At 40.3% G+C, this 17,281-nt stretch overlaps 1 protein-coding gene across 1 annotated transcript in view; it reads left to right on the plus strand.

Annotated features, from left to right (window-relative positions):
- The window catches only part of cacna1eb (calcium channel, voltage-dependent, R type, alpha 1E subunit b), an 89,380-nt gene that overhangs the window by 23,361 nt on the left and 48,738 nt on the right, over nt 1-17,281 (plus strand). The window contains exons 5-6 of the mRNA XM_050074936.1: nt 15,935-16,038; nt 16,674-16,832. Coding sequence (XP_049930893.1) covers nt 15,935-16,038; nt 16,674-16,832 — 263 coding nt within the window. The remainder of the gene's footprint in view (nt 1-15,934; nt 16,039-16,673; nt 16,833-17,281) is intronic.

Raw genomic sequence — 17,281 nt, forward strand, 5'->3', positions numbered from 1 at the left:
GTACTGATGCGTTGAGCAGGTGACAGTCCGCGGTCAGTTTCAAAACACACTTGTGTCACGCACTCCAAAAAAAACTTTGTTGAAACTTTAAACAATAATTTATTGTACAAAACGGGGGAAACAAACGTTGACAAAAACGGTTCCATAATTCATATTAAATTCAAAAGATAACGAAAAAAAAGCTACAAGGTAGAGGGAATAGTGATAAAGTGGTAAAACTTGGCATTGATCCACCTGCATTTTTAACAATGCAATTTAAAATTGATAACTTACATTTACCAACAACAAGAAGACTACATTTAGCACCAAAAAAATATGAAAAAAACAAAAAAACAAAAACAGTAAATAAAAAAACGAATATCGAATACCAAATTTTCATAATGAATACCTACCCATAGAAATGAATATTCGAATATCCGAATATTTGGGTACAGCCCTAGGCAGCTGAGTAGCTAACTTCCAGTTTAGCCCCCCACTAACTTGAATTGGGATCAAAGTCATTTAATCATGCTGCTCTTATAGACTTTATAGATAATATCAGACCAAATAGATCAAATTCAAACAGTGAAATGAGTCATTTTGTGAGGTTTGTGACGTTATAAAAAGTATCCACTGATTTACAGACGTCACTTTTGCCATTTAAGTCTATGAGAAAAAGTATTTTTGGGCCAAAGGGCATCATCAAATGATACATGTAATTCCGCTGTTTGGCCACTACGCAATGGGCTTGCTTCAAAGCTTCCCTTGGGGGTCTGGTCTGGTTCCTGTCTCCTCTGGATGATTTCCAGCAGCCTGAGATGTGCTGGGCCAATCGTAACCCTTTAACTAATATAGGGGGTTTGAGATGAAGAAGAGGAGCTCCATTGAAGCACCGCAAACACAATCAAGATGGCTGCAGTTGATGTTGAACTTTCTGTTGAAGCTGTTATTGAGTCAGTATTGGACCATTCTTGGAACCCATCGGCTGTATCGACGTCTGACTTCCAGCAGACGGCGATACAGCCTCTGGGGGTAGACCCCCAATTTTTTGGCATTCCAGTTTGATTTGGGCGGAGGAGGCGAATTTCCGTTTCCGACTTCCGTTTATATATAAGTAAATATGCTGAACCATTGCAATGAATTCAGAGTTTGCAGTGACGCCAATTATGTTCCACCTCGTTAGTTCACCGCACGGACCGTTTAACCTGGCAGCAACTGCAGCCGGCTCAAACGTGATTGGTCAATATCACGCGGACTACAAACAGCCTACAACCGGAAACCAGGGCTCTTCCGCTCTTCTTCCGGAGGCAAGATCTCCGGGGTTTGCCTACAGACTCTACATTCACTGAATGTAAAATAAAATTGTAAAATAAAATTTAAGAAAAGAAAGTTGAGTAATTTCCTGAAAGCAGCTGGGACCTGTAGTTTTTACCACGCTTCAGTCAAACAGGAGTAAATAGTGCATTTGTCGGGGACTATTTTCAGCCACAGATCAATACACATTCGGTGCTCTAGTGAGTATTTCCAGCAGCAGGATGGTGTATGGGGGATCAGCTCAAAATACACTCCAGGTTATTTCAGTGAAGGAATATGTCACCCAGTGCAAGGATGTGGCTCATTGATGTGATTCTGGACAACAATGGAGGTCTGTGGCTCAGAGGAGGAAGTGATCACCTCATGGCCACACAGACTTCTAGTTGAGTATGGTCTTTTCATGGGATTTGTTTGCAACAAAAATATAGAATACTGCCAGCATTATCCTGACTACCTTTCTAGCTGAAGGTCAGCAAAGCAGCCTTTGAATATTAAGCTGTAAGTCTTCACAGTTTGTATTTTTGCATATATGTGTGTGTGTGTGCCTGGAGGTATGTCTCAACCTGCTCTCATTTAATTTTGAATTTAGCTGAACTCCGTGATGAATTACAAACTTCACTGATTGTATGAGAGAGTGGGGGGTGGAAAAAAAACTTTTAAATTAATGCTCAGCAACTGATTCTGCAATTAATTTTGACAGAATTCATTTTTACTTTACCAGGCTGTGGCTGGCGAACCAAGAGATTAATTTTGAGACACTGATTGTCAAGTTATGTTGGTGCATTCATGCATGTGACGCTGTTTGTGTCAACGTTTATCAATATTGTTGCCATGCGTGCTGCTCGTACTGCATTTTAAAGGCTTCTAATCCCCGCACGCTGCACCTCATGTCTGACACACGGTTAGCCGTGGTCGACCCTGTAGGAAGGTCTTTGTTGTTGATGTGTTGTTGTTGATTTTTCCTCTGTGAGCGTATAGACACTACATACATCCAGAGAAAAACACAACACATAAATGCAAGAAAATGTGTGTTTCCATGGTACAGTCAGGCTCTGCAGTCAGTGATAGGTGGGTGGATAAGTGGATTGGCAGTTGTGTCTAAAACCTGCTTCGGTTCGCCCCCAGGACCTCTGTGAATTAAATGTGAATGCAGCGCTGGAGATGTTATGCAAAAGCATTGAACGAACGGATGGATGGTTGAGAGAAAGCGACAAGAAAGGCGAGGGGAAACAAGGGGTAAACAGGAAAATGGAGGGACAGAAAAACCACAATGAGAGACTTCATTTGTTCCCTTTAAGACTGTGTTTTAGTGAATTAATTGCGCAGGAGTTAAGCATTGTTACCAGTCATATGCTGTTTATGGATAAGTGTACAGTATTCAGAATGCAGGGAAGATTGCTGTTGGCGTGTTGACATCTCATTTCAACCTGACACCCACATCTTTCTCTTTCTCAGTATCTCTTATTTCTCTGTCTGTCTTTCTATCCTGCTGTCTCTCTCTCTCCCTCTCTGCCTCTTACATAAAAGGCACATCAGCATCACGTTTGCAGACCAGTTAGTGCCGGCCTGAAAGCTCAACAGCTGCGTTGTTGACAGATTTGAATTTACAAGGTTGGAGCGATCAGTCGGTTTTAATAATCGGCTCTGAACAGTTGTTACCTTAACAGTACTGGCTGCTTTAGTGGGATGCTTTGAAATTCTCTCATTAGGCATCCGTCAGAGTTTGCAACAGAACATTTTGCTTTCAGTTTCTCAATAAATGGCTCATTAGCCGAAAGAAGAAAAGCACCGTTTGGTACAAAGCAACAGCTCGTTATTCACAATCCTTTGACTAGTTGTGGATTTAAAACTGTTTTTTGATGTGCAGTGCTGACCACGCAGAGCTGGAGAAACATGTCAGTAAAATGATATTTTCCAATATTTCATAGGCATTCGGGACAACCTGTAATTTAAATCCTAAAGTGCTCCGATGATATGAAAATGCAGGGTGTAATAATTTAATATAAATTGTCAAGCAGGCTTTTAATTTGTAGTTTCCACTTTTTCGCAGTGAGGGTAGTTACAATGTAATTTTCAAGTCAAACATCTATAGAAAAGGGGTTTGAGCAACAAACACTGAATTTCCTGCTCTCTGGTGAATTTTTATCGCCTTTTCATGGTGCAGATGGCTTTAATTTTGTCAGAAAAAAAGTCCTCGGCTACTTTCATGTTTATTTTGGGGGGACAAATGCACATGTGCACAAATATTGAGTGGGACGTGTCCCCCAAGTCCCCCCGACATCTACACAAAATCCGTAATGATATGAATAAATATGCTGCTTGTATGTTTTCAAGCTTTAATTCTGCTGTGGATTTATTACAACCAACTCGATGACCACAGCTGCAGGAAACTTTTGTCTTTAACCAGCCGCCCATCAAGCACACAAAAAGTGAGTGTTTCTAAAATTAGAGATTTGGCGTAGGATATCACTTGAAGGCCAGTTGTGCAAGTTGTGTAACAGTTTGATGGAGTTCAGGGAGTTCAGCGCGAGCTGTGGTGTGGACCCAATTACAGTCCTCCAAAAACACATTGGTGGGAAGTTGAGAATGTGTGTCTTATGTAACGGCTATTGTCATTATTGATGCTTTTTTTTTTTTTACAATTATTTTCTTAGGTAACTGATTAATTGTTCTATAAAATACCCCCCATCCCGTCCTCTACATGTGACATAAAGGAAAAAGTACAGGATTTAATCACCTTGACATATTTAAAATGTGTGTCCGTCCAACCAACAATCCAAACCCCATAGAAATGTTCACGTTTGAGATGGCAGAACAAGCCCAGTTTTATCATTCTTGTCTGTGTGTCTGTGGGGATGAAGCCTTGCATGAATTACAGACACTATGATACTGTATGTTTGACTTGCACTTGTCAATTTTGATGTCGTGAGTTGTGTTTATGTCCAATAATATTAATTTGCTCAAGGAATCTTCGTACAAGATTGGAGCAAAATTTTGACTATTAGTGGTTGGAGGTTACGAGGAAACAGTTTGAAAGGCTTTTGGTGAGGCTATCAATGCAGTTCACCTTAAAGAGGACATAATCAATACTTCTAAAGTCACAGTGTTTTGAATCACCATGTGCTAACAATGTGAAATGAGTCATTAACGTCTAAATCTGCAGCTCCACTTTGACTTAACTGAGCTTTGTAGCAAGTTTCAGCTCATTGTTTCGCTGCCCAGACCAGAACTTTGCTGTTTTGGTTCACTCTATGTCGTCTTTAGCAGCTTTGTTTTTTAGCAAAAAGCTTTGAAGCCCCACTGTGCACCACCTGCTCAACACCAAACAGCAGACTGACACAGTTAGCAACTAGCTGGTGAACATAATGGAGTATTTAGCAGCTAAAGAACCAGATATCTCCATGTGGAGTTGGTAGGGACCAAAACAGAGCTAAAAGAGGCCTAATAGTGGACTGTTTGCCAACAGGTAAACCATATCAACTTTAAAGGTGATGATATGTCAGTGTTGTGTTTACAGCTTGTTTACACTGCCCCCAAGTGGCCAATAAAATCAGTTACTGCAAGTTTCCCCCAAGACCCCAGGAACAGTGCGGGGCCTTGAAGCCAATTTGACACTATGGCCAAATGTGGGATTACAACTTGGAGTTTGTCATGTGATGCCATGGAGCCCAAAGATTACTGTAGGAGCCAGAATTCTTTTGGTCACTTTCAATTCCAGTAGTTGTAATTGGCGCAGGGATGTGATTTCACATTATTTTACCTGTTCATTCACTGGCTTAGAAAAAGAGGGTCCGATACTTTCTGTTGACGGTAATATCACATACTATAATGTTTTGTTTCATCTCGTTTTGCTTTAGTTATCCCAGTTGTTTGTTTAATAAACCACCAGGAAACACATCTCTGGACTTCAGCATGAATTTCTATGAACGAGTCGCAGTTAGGAGCCCACTCAGCCTCTTGGCGGCTTTGTTCATTGATAGTAGTCTCTACACTTAAATTGTGAAAGAGACGTCTGTAAATCAGTGGGTGACAAAATAACTCTTTTCACTGTCAGAATTAAATCTATTCAGTCGGATAACAGTCTATGAAAGCCGCACGATTAAACATTTTTTATCCCCATTGAACTTAGCAGAGTGCTAAACTGGAAGTTAGCTGCTTGGCTGCCACAAGTCTAGTGCGTGCTTTACGGGCACCACGAAGCGGAAAATCTGGGTAATTTCACACCATAGAAATCAAGAGTTTTGGCGTCAGGCCCCATTGAGCAACTTTCATAGGAATGAATGAGGCCCCGCCTCCAATGCTGTATCCCATTTTCTTTATACATCCATGGTTTCCCCTCTGACCACTCCTGAAAGTGAAGTTACTCCAAAAAATGTGGAGTTTCTGTGGCTTCTATAGACTCAAGTGAAGTTAAGCTCCTCTCATACAGCTGAACTAAAGTCACTTACAGTGTAAAATGCACAGTGTCCTCGGTGTACTTTCTGCAGCCTACAGATCATCTCGCCCAGTTCCAGCCACAGCTGGTAACTGACGACCTGGTTTCCTGCCACCTATCTGACACATTTTCTGGTAGCACATATGCTGCTCTGCTCTCCTCTCTCCCTCTCTATCTCTCTCAAACACACACACACACACACACACACACACTGGTGGCACAGCACAAGTAAGTCAGACTTAAAAGAAAACACACATGTGTCATAGAGGCCGGTTGGGAATAAAATCGAGGCCACTGGGCCAACGCTGGCGGCATTCATTCCATTTCATATTAATGAATTGCTAGAAGCGAATCTGCTGGGACACTGAGCTCAATTAAAATCCTTAATCTGAGCGAAGAGTGTGTAGCAAAAAGGACAACAGCTAGAACAACTTACCCACAAACCAATTTAATTCACGGATTCCTAAAATGGTCAATTATATCCTGCGGCAAAAAGATTGGCACAGGTGGACGTGATGCTTTGATTAGCAATGAGAAGTCTCCCAAATGACTTGTGTGTGTGTGTGTGTGTGTGTGTGTGTGTGTGTGTGTGCGTGTGTGCTTGTTACTCTATTTAGGTACGAACTGTTGCCGGTAAACCTGTTGCCCTCATGTTGTTTGATTAGTCCTGACAAACTCGACTGATATCGATCCCAGGTGTCACCGTCAGCTTCCCAACACGTTGTATGACGGATATCAGCTTTCCCTCGTTGCCCCAGTCTGCTGTCCCTCTCACACAGTGTGATAGTTTGCTAAAATCGTTGCTCTTTATACTGGATGAATAATACAACTGGGTGGGAGTTGGGAGTGATTCATTAGCCATCTGTCACAAAGACAGTCTATGCACGGCAAAGCAGTTTTCATCTGTATCGTTTAATGTGTAGGTGCATGTATGTATGGATTTTTTTCTTCTTTTTTTTTGCGTCACCTCTGAGTTTCCATCAACACAGCGCAACATGGAAATTTTAGTTGATTGCCAAAAGACCCAAAAAACAACTAGTGCTGGATTTCTGCTGCCTGGCCCCACTTTTTCTCTGTGATGTGTTCGATTGTGGTGATATTCGCATGACTTTTTTGGGGGAAAATGCACCATATAAGAAAATAAAAACAAAATAATTACAATCTTTAAACCAGATTTTTACACAGGGCACACACATTTGAAATCAACCTAAAACCAAATAACTCTCAGTGACCCCCGAGGGACTCTCTTGGCCTCTGGAGCCAGTTGCTCCAGCTGTTCATAGATTCAAATTTAGCCTAGTTGAAGTGTAAGTGTTTAATAAATGGAGATTTGAGCATCACTAAACTGAAACAGGTTGTGTCGAACGAACTAGTTCATACATGAAGTGTAGTTGTTACTAAAATGTCAGGTAAATCTGTTCCATAGCTAACAGAGATAACCATAGAAGTGTTATTACATCTGGATACTGGACTGTAACTGCATTCACATTTAATTCACGCCTATTTAGTCCAATGAGAACTGCTCGCTTGGCGCCTAGCATGGATGTATAATGAGATCTGGATACAGCGTGGCAGAAGAGGCCCTGTTCATTCCAATGAGAGTTGCTCAGTGGCACATGAAGACAAAATGGTTCAACTGCCACGTATAAAATTAAATTACCTGGATAATTGGCACTGCTTCTGCAATTGCCTCTGCACTGCACAGCCTATAGAGCAGGCGCAATAGAGACTTCCGCCAGCTGAGTCGGTCACTTCAGCTGCTCGTCTTCCCACCCATTACCACATTACCCCCATCCTTTATAACCTCCACTGGCTCCCCATCTCCCAGCATGTCCATTTCAAACTCCTCATCATCACCTATAGAGCCCTCCACAACCCGGCTCCCCCTACCTGTATGAGCTCCTCCACCGGCACACTCCCTCCCACACTCTTGGGTCTGCTGATACCAACCTCCTGTCCCCTCCTACAAGGACTAACCACCGCACCTGGGGGGACAGGGCTTTCTCCATTGCTGCTCCCACCCTCTGGAACTCACTCCTGAAATACATCAGAAAGAAATCCCTCAAGTGTTTCTCAAAACACACCTCTTCAAAACTGCCTACAACCTCTAAAACAATTGTGTTCCTCTTCTCGCTTTCGGCATTGTTTTTCATCTTGTGGATTATTTCATGTTTGTTTTTTCTTTTGTTTTGTTTTGTTGTTCTTATTCTATGTAAAGTGTCTTTGAGTATCCAGAAAAGCGCTCTACAAATTCAGTGTATTATTATTAATATTACTTCCAGTTTGTCACCCCTTTAAAATGTGGGAGGTAAATTTAATCGATCATTCTTCTAGACTTTCCAAATGTTATCGGCTCAAATGGATTCAATCCCGATGGTAAAACGAGTCATTTTCGGGGTTTGTGACACTCCAAAAAGTTTATCCACGGATATACGGACATTTTTTAAAAAAAGTAAAAATAAAAAATGGCCTCAAGCCGGCGCATACACCAAAAAAGTTTCTAGTTTCTGGGTTAACGTCCAGAATATGCCGCCCACTGAATATGCACAGTAGTGTTTCTCCCGCGTCTCTGCTCAGCCCAAAGACTTAACATTGTAATGACATCACGGATTTTTTAATTTTTTCTCAGCTAGAGGAATGTTTTACAAATATAAATCATGCACAGATCAAAAAATGGAAAATAAACACTATGTATGTGTTTATGTAAATTGTTATCTTATGCTAAAAACTGTCAGCTACATTATAACAGATATTGTCATCCAACTGTATGAATGATGAAATATATTTCCCCTTGATATATATTGTTTGACCGCCTTTCTTTATTTTGGTAGTTATGTTAGTTAATTGCTTTTGAATGGATGATGCTACAGATGTTTTAACTGACTTACCCACTACTAAAGCCGCTACTAACTAAGGCAGTGCTCAGGTTTTAATGATGCAACTTGATTTAGAAAATAAATAATTTGAAACTAGCTAGATGTCACCAAGACTTTAGAAAGGGCTTTGCACACAAAGCTTGTAACAGCTGGTGCAACCCAGTCCTGGAGGTCTGGGGTCTGTTGCTCTGGGTAATCCAGCCTTGTGTCTTCGTGTACATGGTTGTAAATTAGTCTGATCTATCTGTATGTGGCACATGATCAGCATTGCAGCCACAAGTGTGTCAGCTAGTCAGTGACATCAAAAAACAAATTCAGGAGAAGAAAGACGAAACTTTAAGATCTCTTGTGTGCCAGATGTTTTACAGGACGGCTGCAGTGGTCTCAGCTCTAATTTTGCTCTCATAATTGAACTGAAAAAACAATAGCTTACAGTCCCAGGTGGGTTTTCTTTGGGAAAACATACACCCAGCCGATTTTTCTATGACTAATAGTGAATAAATGTTTTTTTTAATGTAATCCCGAATCAACAGAGCAGTAATGATGTTGCCATTAAACGCACAGTTTATGTTTTTTTCCAGATTTAAGTCAAAGCCATTAATTTGTTGACGCATTATGTTGATGTTGATTCAGCTGCACATTACCATATGCAGAGCTGTGCTGAGATGGTGAGCAACGTGATGCTGCTGATTACTGTAGTTTTTGGTGGTGTTCATAGTGTAGGTGGAGGTGTGTGGGAGAGGCTGCATTCTGTGCATGTAATGAATTCAGCCTCTCCGGAGCCAGTTTGGTATAATACTGTGCAACAGTGCTTCACTTAAAGAGCCAACGAGGAAGAGATTAGCCTCTCAGTATGAACATTAACTCGCTGCTGGATTGTTACAGTGTTGAATCTGTAGAGGGGTGTGTGTTTGTGTAGCTGTCTTATGTGTTGTATTGTCTCTTTATTGTACTGAAAGCTCTGATAAAGTGATGCATTTTTCTGTCTGCATCAATTTCATTACAAAGTCTTTATACCGAGTGAATTTTCACTCCTGCAAAATTGGAGTTTTTATGTAGGGTGCTGGAAAAATGCAGGAGAAACAAGGCAAGGCAAATGTAGTTATACAGAACAATCAAACATTTAAACTATTAAAGGAGCTGAAAACAAACTTCAATAGAAAAGAAAATGTGAACATGAATACAAATTTAGAGGCAGTCTTGATGTGACAAAAGACAGTTACCCAGTCTTTGTTCTCACTGTTTGAACAGCAAGCAACTTTACAGAGAATCTGAGAGGTCTGTTTTATGTGCAAAAAGGTCAGCAATATATTTTAAGATTATGCCATTTACTGGTTTTTATTAAGTACTCTCTTTCTCTGTCAGGATCCTGGTGGCATCATTCAGATCTGTATGAGTTCATTTAAGATTTTTGGGGTTAACCAGGAAACAGGGAATCACAGTAATCTGGTGGTGTAGGCCATATTAGTCGGCAAGCTCCTTATTACGATCAATACAAATACTAGGCCTTAGTAGGGGGCAGATGAGGAAGTGAGGTGACATAAAATAAAATCAACAAAGTCTGCATAATGTTGTATAAAATAAAATAAAATCCTAATAGGGTCGGCGGAGGGGTGGTTGATGGGTCAAACAAGTACAGGACTTCCACCCAGGAGACCAGTGTTTGTGGCCTAAAGTCAATGTTGTCTTCAAAGTCTTTTTTCTTTTATTGATAATGTAGCCTGGTATGCTAGTATGTAGCATAATGGGCTAGGGCAGGGGTAGGCAACCAGTGGCCCCGGAAACATATGTAGCTCTTTAGCCTCTCTCCAGTAGCTCCCTGAGGCTTTGAGAAAAAAATCCTATGGAAACGAACAACGGTCATTCTTTATCAGTCATTGTTGGCTGCCTAAAGAAATTCTCCTGTTGTAAAAATGTGCAACCTATAAATGGAATAAAAAAACAAAGTCTTTCAACATTTCAACAGCTAACATGTGCGTCATACGTCAACGGCCTGGCACCTTTTCTTCTGAATTTTGCCAAACCTCAATAGCGGTGGCTTGTCTCTAGTCTCCCCAACTAAGCTAGCTGTGGACTCCAAATCCCAAAAAGGAAAAGTTCTAGAGGAATATAGAGAATTTAATAATGAGTGGGCAGATTTTTTTGCTTTCAGCATCAATGCTGATAAATTACAAAGTAATAGAATAACTGCAGAGCAGCCGCCTTGTGTTAAAACATAGGTACCGTATGATGATCATTTATGTTGATGTTGTTGATGTTGATAGGCTGATAGGATGTGTTACCTTCGTTGTAAGACTCAATTATGTTTTGTGGCTCCTATCAGATTTTTTTATTATTATTATTGTTCAAAATTGGCTCTTTTGATAGTAAAGGTTGCTGACCCCTGGGCTAGTGAAGGATGTTATGTGACGTGATGTCTGTCAAGTGACTCACGTGACGTTGTATCAGTGTCAAACATACTTATTTAAAGCCAAACCATGATGTTTTTTCTAAACTTAACCACCCAGTTTTGTTGCCTAAAAACAGCCACAAGGTTTTACAGCATAAATACGACAGTCACATAATGTTAAGGACGTGTTTAAAACTGCAACCATTAGGACGGTTTTATGTTGTTTTGGTGACGGCCATGGGAGACGGGAGTGTTGAGTATGTCAGGTGTTGATGACATGAGATCTATTTTCTGGTTAAATATAAACCAACCTTGTCACAGAATTGATGTGGTTGCCAAAGGTCAGTGTTTATCACACCTAAATTCCTGATTTGTTTGGCAGTTTTAATTGACACAGGGGTACCATAAGCACTAATCTGAAAAGAAGTACTTCGGTTTTGTCCCTTTTGAGTTGGATATTAATTTGGTCAATGCACTGACTCTTCAAGAGAGTGATATGTAAAGCTGACTATCATCTGCATAATTATGACAGGTGGAGCTTCACTGATTGCAATTTTCTTGATTGATTCAGATTTCCAATTTATTTTTTTTAAGTTTGACCAGCCGATTCTGTTTGGCTAGATCTATAGTTGACAGCATCTACAAACATTTTTGTAACATTTCTCTTATCTTTATCTTATATTATTGATCTAAAACAATGTCTTTATCTATTTATTTTCACAAAATGATTTATAAATCAGTATCGCTTTACAAAAATGTACAGATGTGTGGATAGTAGGCTATATAATAGCTCCCACTGCTGCAGCGAGCAACGTCTGCTCTCCTCCTGCCTGTCCCACACTGTGTGCACAGTGCAAGGAGAGACCTCTGATGCTGATGGCAGAAGAGCAGGTCACTGTGATTACTCTGAGCCGCATGCATGAGAATAAATTACAGATTTTTCCCTGATGGCCACTAAATTTGTTGCTAGAGGCTTTTTAGAAATAAAGTCTTTAAGAGGGGGGCGTGACAAAGTGTCAGTATTTAATGACCTGAGAATGAGAACATGTTGCTGTGGCTGTTACAATAGTCTACTGTCTGTGTGCAGGTGACATGAACCATGGTGCGGTGCATGCATGTAAATTTCATCTGCACAGCATCAGCTGTATCTGAGACTGACTGGCCGGTGGCTGATCAAGCTGATTTCGGTCACCAGCCAATCAATCAGTGCATCTCTAATGATAGGAAGTATTGTTATTGTGGATAAAATGAACTAGCGGAAGCAGGTTGAGATTAAATAAATCAGGACCAAGAATTGAACCCTGTGGAACCTCATAGCCATGTAAACCAGTCCCACCCATTTTTTTTTTTATTCATCCAACAATATTTTGTGTTCCCAATGAGGTTAGATGCAAATTGGTCCATACAACATCTCAAGTTAACTGTATAGATATATGTATGTTACTGGGAGCTGTGTCAGTGAATTTTGTTTCTGCAGGAAAACCATTTTTAAACTAAACAAAAGAAAATGGCCACTGTGTGTGTGCAGGGATGATTCATAAGATACCACAAACAGACAGAATATTTGCTTTAATTTTGAGGGGGCCTCTGCTGAATTGTTCATCTGCTCAAAGTGCAGCCTTGAAGGAGCTGTGCTGCTGCCTGCCTTTGTTCAGTGTGTTTGGTTTGAAGGCTATTTCAACAGACTCCCACTCCTCTGCTCCCGCTCTGTCTCAGTGTCTCTCGCTGTGTCGTCTCTTTGTCTGACACACTCACTCACTCACTCAGTCACTCACTCACTCACTCAAACCCAATTACTGTTAATAACCACATTACAGTAAAAGTGATTGTTCGGTGTCCTCATTAGTGCCACAAAAGAACAGAAAGCCAAATAGGAAGACTTAATTTGTGTTTATTGTCTGTCGCGTTGATTAATTTACATTAATTTGATTTGATATTCCGCCACCGCTAGCTGTGTCGTTATTTGTCTGTAGAAACGACGCTTCTGACACATGAATCAAATTAAAAGATAGAAATAATGTCAGGTTAAGGTATACACATGCCACAGTGATTTGAAAGACTGACGTGTAATGTACAGTAGGTATTTTAATTACCTACTGTACATTATCAACCAACTGACGAACAAACTGACATCGCCTTGTATCCTTGGTAAAAAATCCTTGGTGTTATATATGTGCTCAGGGGCAAGTTAAAGTCTTAAAGGCTGCTTTACAATATGAAGGTGTGGAGTTTCATCAGGTCCTGCCTAAAAGACACAACTGACTTGCATTGTGAAAAATGTAGCATTTGTGAGCTTGACCCAGGACTTTAAGTCAGAATATCGTGGCCTCTTTAACACTGATATTTGACCGTTCTTGTGAAGCGTCTTTCAGGCGTCTGTCAACTTTACAGAATTTCAACAATAAATTGCTGCCGTACTGCTTTAATATTTGTGTTTCTATATGCACCATATGTGATGAGCAGCTGTGCCACTCTTAGAGATCAGTTTCTTCCAGAGAAGATGGTCTAGCATCTCCTTAAACTCATTGTTGCTTTTAAAGAGGATGAGAGAATTAAATCTGATTGGTCATTACTGAGGCTTGTCACTACTCTACCTGTAAAGTCAACTCAATAATATACACTGTAATGATACATGCTATCAGTGGTAATCAGTCACTCTTTCACGACAGACTTTGCCCATATGATGGAAGCGATAAGTAATCTCTATAAACAGATATCTGCACATGTTTGCAGATCTGTAGGCAGTGGGACAAGATTTTGGTATCTGAAGTGTTCTGGTTTCTTTTTGTAGTGCAAGTAATGTTGACCAATTATCAGGGGTGGAAATTAGCACCAGCCACCAATCAAATGCTCGTAAAATATGCAGTTGGCTGCTAGATTTTATTCACTCACCTGCCAAAAAAACAATGGCAATCTATTGAGTGGCTGGTGGATCTTGGAATCCAACAGCCACAGTGACAGGTTATTATGTTTAATTTAGTTCAATTCAATTTAATTTAATTTAATCTTATTTTATTTTATTGTATTTTATTAATTTTAGATTTTATTATGTATCTGCATTCCTATGCAGATAGGCCTATCTCTTTATAGAGATTAGTCGAAATGGCATGTAAAATGAAATCTTGGCCTGAATATCCGCTGGCTACACCTGATCAACCTGAAATTTTGGCCCTTGCCCTCAGAGGCTTAATCGTCATCATAAGATAGCCAGTGTGTACTATAAGTTTTCCTCTGCAGCATCTAAATCCATTAAAGGTTTTTTATTTTCAACATTTGTATACCAGTCATATAAGATGTACTTAAACTGAAGCGTATCACCTCAACACAATTCTTAACCAATATATTTAAACCAATATATTTATTTATTATTATTATTATTAGTAGTAGTATTTTATTCTCAACTGAAGTCAAATTTATTTATAAAGCACATTTAAAACCAGATCCCATTGACCAAAGTGCTGTATCAAAGGAACTAGATAGATAGATAGATAGATAGATAGATAGATAGATAGATAGGCGTATTTGGGGTGTTGTGTGTTCGGTTGTTTTGATTTGGCACAACAAGATGAGTTAACGTTTGTAATATGGAGCCACTCAGCCACCAAAAGCACATCCTTGTGATGACACACTCTCCAACACCACCAGCTCAAATAGCTCACAATTTAATGTGAAAAGTAAATGCGCACACTTGAACATCTTTTAATGTGATTCATTTTTTCAGATGATCTGTGTCCACAGCAGTTGCTCAGGCGTTCTGCACATGGCGTAGCATTAAGCACAGGCAGTGAACTTTTAAAAAAAAAGGTCCTGAACACTGTGGTGCGGACTCTGAGCTTTCACCACGTTTGCATGGTTTACCCGCAGTAGTGTGAACGTGGCCTCACTCATTCACTCGCTCATTCGCCCTCTCTCCCTCCCTCCCACTGCTTTCAGGAGAGATTCTGCGTGGGCTTACTCTTGAGTTTCTGCCATGTGCTTTCTACCCCCCTGTTCACACACACGCACACATATACACACATTTACCCTCCCCCACACTTCCCAACACTGTCCAAAGATTTTATGAGTTAGTATATTTGTATCTGTGTGTATAACAGAGAGAAATCTGTACAAATCTGGAAAATAATTATGATTTCTAGGATAATTTTCACAACTCCGTTAAAATACTACTGAGCAGATTAGTGGTGGATATTGACCCTCTCAGCAGTGAAAGCTTTAATGGTTATGGGTCATCAAATTGGCTTGGTGGATGTTCAGTTTTTTGGCTGGTTCATTACAGTAATTTTGTATCATTTGTTCGAACATTATCTTTCCCTAATTGAAAGTAACATAAACCAGTCCGTTTGCTGTCGCTGCAAGAAACATTCAGATGTGATTTCTGGTGCATGTTGGTAAGATATTGCCTGTCGGTTGCTCCTGTTGCTGTTTTTCATTGTTTGTGTGTGGGTGGAGGGACATCAATGTGTGTGTGGGCAGATGTGAGTAGAGATGCCTGCCAGGTGTATGTAGCTGTGCATTCTTTGTCTCCAACCATACAAGTCTGGTACACTAAATAGATATACTGTATGACATCAGGTCAGGTTATTATTTCCTCTGTTTTTCCTTTAAAATGACTCAACTCCAAAACTGCCCTTGAGTTACATCCATTTGTTGCCTTTCACCTATTTATGTCTTTAAATTTGTCAAACCCCGCAGACAAAAAACATTAATTTCACTAAAAAAAGTGAGGCTTTGTACCAAATTTAGCTAATAATGAATGTCCCTGTAGCATTTCCCCTATTTTAACCCAAATGTCTTTTTCCTTTTCAGGCCGTCGTAAGTAATATCTATTAATTTAACTGTCACAACAAAATAATACAAGAAAGATAACAATGTACTGTTTGCTGTCTATCAGAAATATGTCAGAATCAAATATACTTCATGTGTGTGTGTTATGTCCATCAGGATTCTGGCTACCGCTGGTGCCCACATGAACATCCCAGTCGACCTTCGGACCCTGAGGGCCGTGCGAGTGCTGAGACCTCTTAAACTCGTGTCCGGGATCCCCAGTGAGTCACTGCTCTCTGACCCTGCACTGTTAGGTCAAGCAGACTGCTATAATTAGGCAAATAACAAGTGATTCGTCTTTGTGGGTGATTTTTAGGACTTTTTCAGTCTGCAGATTTAGTCACTTGAGAATGTGTGTCAGCAGCAGTCAAGACCACCTAAAACGAGACCAAGTCGTGACCGAGAGCAGAGTTAATTGAGACGAGACAATACCAAGATCAGACCAGTGCGAGTCCCATACTACATGACACACTTACGATAAAATGTGGAGCGTACAAACCACAGACGCTCCTCAAATTGATCTGAGAGATCCACGTCCCCATAAAACACCCACTGAAAACAGGATTCCTCATCATTCACCTCTTTGACGTATATATAGTAGATGTGTTCTGTAAGTGTACAATCGGTGTGCCCTCCGCAATATTCATTGCCTTATAGAAGCTCAGTTTTAGTAAGTTTTATATTGCTTCATTCGCATCCTCCCATGACCCTCTACCACTGTGCCAAATTTCACATGGATTGCCGCACACAGACACCCCCCACACCCCCACACACGTCATTATATAGTAAGATATAATGAAAAATCCTGTGGCGTTTTCCTTCAACCCGATGTCTTTTTCTTTATGAATACCCCAAGGTCTGCAGATTGTGCTGAAGTCCATCATGAAGGCCATGATCCCGCTGCTCCAGATCGGCCTTCTCTTGTTCTTTGCCATCCTTATGTTTGCCATCATCGGTCTGGAATTCTACAGTGGGAAGCTTCACCAAACCTGCCTGCCGTCTATGGATATCCTCGGTATGTCTCTTTCTGTTGTAAAGCACAGAGGACAGTCCGGCCTCTGCATATATTTTTGTTTTATATTAATTTCTTGTTTAGTCAGTGTGAAAGTAAATAGTTTGACACTAGAGGAAAAAAGCTTTGGATTTGGTCCTGAGTTAGTGAGTGTGTTTTACCACCTCCTAAAATACTTTCTCACCATGTCGGAGATGTTGTTTCATTTCTGGGGCCATTTTGCTGTCCTGGTAGATAACTGGTTTAGCGTAGATAAGATGAAATCAAAAGACATTCTGTTTGAAGATTGAAGAGGCACAAATGTTGTGACACTATTTTAAACGTTAATCTAAAACAACAGATTTTGGTTTCAGTCTCTCAGAGTTGGACTAAAAGTGTCTTCACACTCAAGTAACAACAGTTTTCACCCTCTACTTTTAGTGTTTGGAAAGCATTATGATGACCAGCAGTTT

This window comes from Epinephelus moara, chromosome 21, assembly GCF_006386435.1.
Source record: "Epinephelus moara isolate mb chromosome 21, YSFRI_EMoa_1.0, whole genome shotgun sequence".
NCBI lineage: Eukaryota > Metazoa > Chordata > Actinopteri > Perciformes > Serranidae > Epinephelus > Epinephelus moara.